This window comes from Carya illinoinensis, chromosome 3 (genome assembly GCF_018687715.1).
Source record: "Carya illinoinensis cultivar Pawnee chromosome 3, C.illinoinensisPawnee_v1, whole genome shotgun sequence".
NCBI classification, from domain to species: Eukaryota; Viridiplantae; Streptophyta; class Magnoliopsida; order Fagales; family Juglandaceae; genus Carya; species Carya illinoinensis.
In genome coordinates, this window is record NC_056754.1 from 6,580,090 (window position 1) to 6,583,653 (window position 3,564).

Below are 3,564 nucleotides of genomic sequence, written 5' to 3' on the forward strand. Positions count from 1 at the left end.
ATGATCAACGCTACAAAAGATTCCATTACTTCATAATATAATATTAATATAACAGATTAATGCTACTTACTAATTAATTAAAGCCCTAAGATCATAAACTAGAAAAAAATACTATATCTTATCTCAAGTTTTATTGTCTTAATCACACCAATTTATGCATTCATTGGCAATGAAGCAAGGTGCATGGTCTTTTGCTTGGGGAGTAATAAGATGCTATCGAGTATACATATTTGATCCATTGCGTACCCACCTGGTTTAGTCCAGAATTAATGCTATTTAGAACGCAAAAAGCATTTCTCAACAAAAATAAATAAAAAAAAGTTAGTCTCCAACAACAACCCACGATCCAGATGGTACCGAGAGCTGGCGAATTGCAATAAGGGGCAATGTGCGGCCCCACATCGACGCAGCCCCGCAGGCTCACATGCCTACCCTACCTAGCTATTATCTTCACCCATCATTGGGCAAATCGTAATGTGGACTTTCTTCCCTTCCGATCAGTACGCTCTCTCTCTCTCTCTCTCTCTTAGGCATCTTCTCTTCTGTTCTACACAGCTGCCCCCCTGCACACAGTTACCATTCATGTGCTTGTTATAATATATCAAATTGCTGAATCGAGAGAGGGAAATGAAAACAAATCCGAGTTAAAGATAATTGTAAGGTGGGTTGTAAATAAGTTGTGCTATTATGTAAGCCAGCTAATTAATTACTCAAAAAGTTTTACTCTTTCATGTAAGCCAGTTAAGGTAATAATTATATTTGGGACATTGGGTTATGTACAATGAATTTAGATTAATGGTTCACTTCTTAATCAACTATGTTTGTTCACAAGTCCGATGTATCAAAGTGGAGAATACAAGTTTCATTAACCAAGTCGAAAAACTAGGAGGCCAGCCATTATATGTACGTACGTTTGGTGAAACAAACTAACAGCTTTGAGAATGCTCGCCATTATTTATTAAAAATTAATTACAGATCACGCGCATTCTCTTGATCCCCCAAGAAAAAAGGGAACAACTCTTACGAAATGACATTGAGTTCCAACCAAGTTTAAAAAAAAAAAAAATGAAATTCATCGGAAATATTGAAAATAAATTAAAAAAAAAGTGGGATTACACTTGTTGGAATGGCTTTTAACCTCTCTACCTCGCTCGCTCACGATTCAACTCGGCCAAGCATCTTCCACCGCTTCCGACGTCTATTTGGTCGACTCACCAAACCCACTGCATGGGTTGAGTTCGCTCATGAAGAATCGGTGGCGATGAGTTGCCAAGCCGACGTGGCTATGAGCGGTCGAGTGTGCCAGCCAAGCATGAGACAACCATTGTTCTCATCCACCCTATACCCATCCCCACCCGCAAACAAGGCCAACAGCATGCTGGCCTGCTTGAATGCGTTGGACCCTAGGTGGACCGGTTCGAACCCGGACGATCCCATCCGAGTACGCCACTGAGTCAACGTCTCGTGCCGCTCCACTCGGTCGGTTCCTTCAGAAGCCACGACGTTGCATATCTGTCTCCCGAGGTACTCCTCGGAAAACATCAGGTCCTGAGTCGGAGGGACCAACGCGGAGCCCTCCAACGAGTCGAATAGACTGGAGTAGTAATGTAAGGCCTCCGTGAACCGGTCCATGAAAACCGGTCCGTTGTGGTTCGCTTCTTGCTCCACCACTGCGACTATCTTGGGCTTCATGGCCTTGATGGAGGACAACACCTTATCGATCGCTCCGGGTCTAGCCAACAGGGGGTGAAGCTCGAACACGGAATTCACAGCCACGGCCTCTTCTTCTGGGGGCAGGATATCGAGCATGGACGGATCGATATCGGCCAAGCTATTGGTGACGAATCCCCGGAACTGGAATTCGACACCGATCCTTTCGGCCAATTCAGCCAGCTTGCACCCGACTTGCTGCAAAGCATCCTTGTTGTCCGGCTGGGGTGGGCCAATTCCAGTTAACCGAAAAGCCGGTGGCCCGCCAGGCTTTAATGCGAGTGCTTGAATTAGTGCCGGCCATTGCATCCCCTGCTTTAAGCCAAAATCAATAACGTGCACTCTGCTGGCAGTGGCAAATGCTTCTAGTATCGCTTGGTTTGCAGTAAAATGCGCAAACTTGAGGTAGGGGCAGGTCTCGTAGAAGTGCATCTGTAACATATCAGAGTAGGACGCATCGAGGCAATCTTGCGGATAAATTCTGTAAATTCGGCTACCTAATGCTTGGGCAAAGTACGTGGCCACTTTTTTCATGGCACCGGCTTGCGAGGCCGCAAGCAAACCGACTTGTTTAACGAGAGCATCTGCAAGCTTCAAATTTTCTTGTTGGACTGCTTCGGCGCAAGCCATGAGAGTGTGGACGAGTCGGACACCAGTCTCCTGCGAGTCGGCTAGAACTATTGGCCTAGACGGCTCCGATACTGTACCAGCCGCAGCATCGCCAGCTGGTTGTGGAGAAGATGGCAGTAGCGGAGGCGCAGAATTAGACCTACTCGAGGTTTTCAATCGCTTCCGGTTGCTTTCCCTGTCTTGGGTCTGGGGGTAGGCAGCAGAACCAGGAATAGCTCTCAGATCGTACTCGGAGTCATCGTTGTAAATCCGAGAGGAATAAGTCGTGTCAATCTGCCGCTGCTTGTGGGAATTCAAAAAACCTAGTGTGGGAACAGACGAGAATTCAGCAGGAGCAAGAAGAGGATCGTCGATTTGCTGGCCCTGAAGCATAGGGTCAAGAATGGTATTGGGTGGATTATTGAGCTCGGAAAGCATGCTCTGGACCCATCCATAAAGATCGGAGGGATTGTAATGGACGGTGTCGCAAAATATATTTGGGGCGGCATCCATGAACATCCCGAGCTGCTCCAGCTTATCGGCTACGTCTTCCATCTCGGAGGACTTGACCTTGTACCCTAAAACCGCCAGTAGTTCATCATCCACCCCTGTTCCTGCGTCCCGCTCTTCCTCCCACATCTTGGCCTTACCACTGGGCATTGATGAACTATCGCTTTTACCTAAGTTGCCCGGCAGGCCACCATAGTCAGCTCCACCGGAGGTATCTTGGTGGTTCCTCTTGTTCATCTTTCTCTGATTCTCACAAGAAGAAGCAGCAGCCTATAGCGACTTAGAAGTCGTTCATTTGGGACCAATCGGGTTTTCGATAGATTCGGTGTATTTTTCTTTTAAGCTATGGGAAAGGAAAAGTAAAGAGGTTGAGAAGGGTGGGAGGTTCAATGAAGGAACAAGCATTGAGAAGAAAGCTGGAACTGGAAGAGATAAGGAACAACGGAGGCCATAATAATGAGTGTTTTGTTTGTTTATTTTATTTTTTCGGTTGGGTAAAAACCGAAACTGTAGTGTTGGGCCATTCTAAAAGGAATAAATAAATAAATACATAAAATAAATAAATAAATAAATAATAGCGTCCGGCAAAATAATTATTAAGCAAAAGAAATAAGGGAGAGAGACGTGGGAGCACCGCAATGCTTTAAAATAGATGCTGGGTGAGATGGGAAGTGTAGAGAGAGAAGGGCGTGTCCTCCTCGCTTATACCGACGACTACCCACGCACGCACGCACG

The 3,564-nt window shown here is 46.0% G+C and overlaps 1 protein-coding gene across 2 annotated transcripts; it reads right to left on the reverse strand.

Annotated features, from left to right (window-relative positions):
* Nucleotides 1-293: 293 nt before the first annotated feature.
* LOC122302887 (DELLA protein GAI-like) lies at nucleotides 294-3,346 on the reverse strand. 2 transcript variants are annotated; one of them, XM_043114344.1, is made up of 2 exons: nucleotides 1,147-3,346; nucleotides 294-563 (listed from the first exon to the last, which is right to left on the reverse strand). In XM_043114344.1, exon 1 carries the CDS (start codon nucleotides 3,064-3,066, stop codon nucleotides 1,243-1,245), a length of 1,824 nt encoding a protein of 607 aa, XP_042970278.1. In that variant the 5' UTR covers nucleotides 3,067-3,346; the 3' UTR covers nucleotides 294-563; nucleotides 1,147-1,242. The 2 variants fall into 2 exon arrangements, with proteins under 2 accessions (XP_042970278.1, XP_042970277.1); XM_043114343.1 differs by having other exon boundaries at nucleotides 1,117-3,345.
* Between the last annotated feature and the right edge of the window lie 218 nt (nucleotides 3,347-3,564).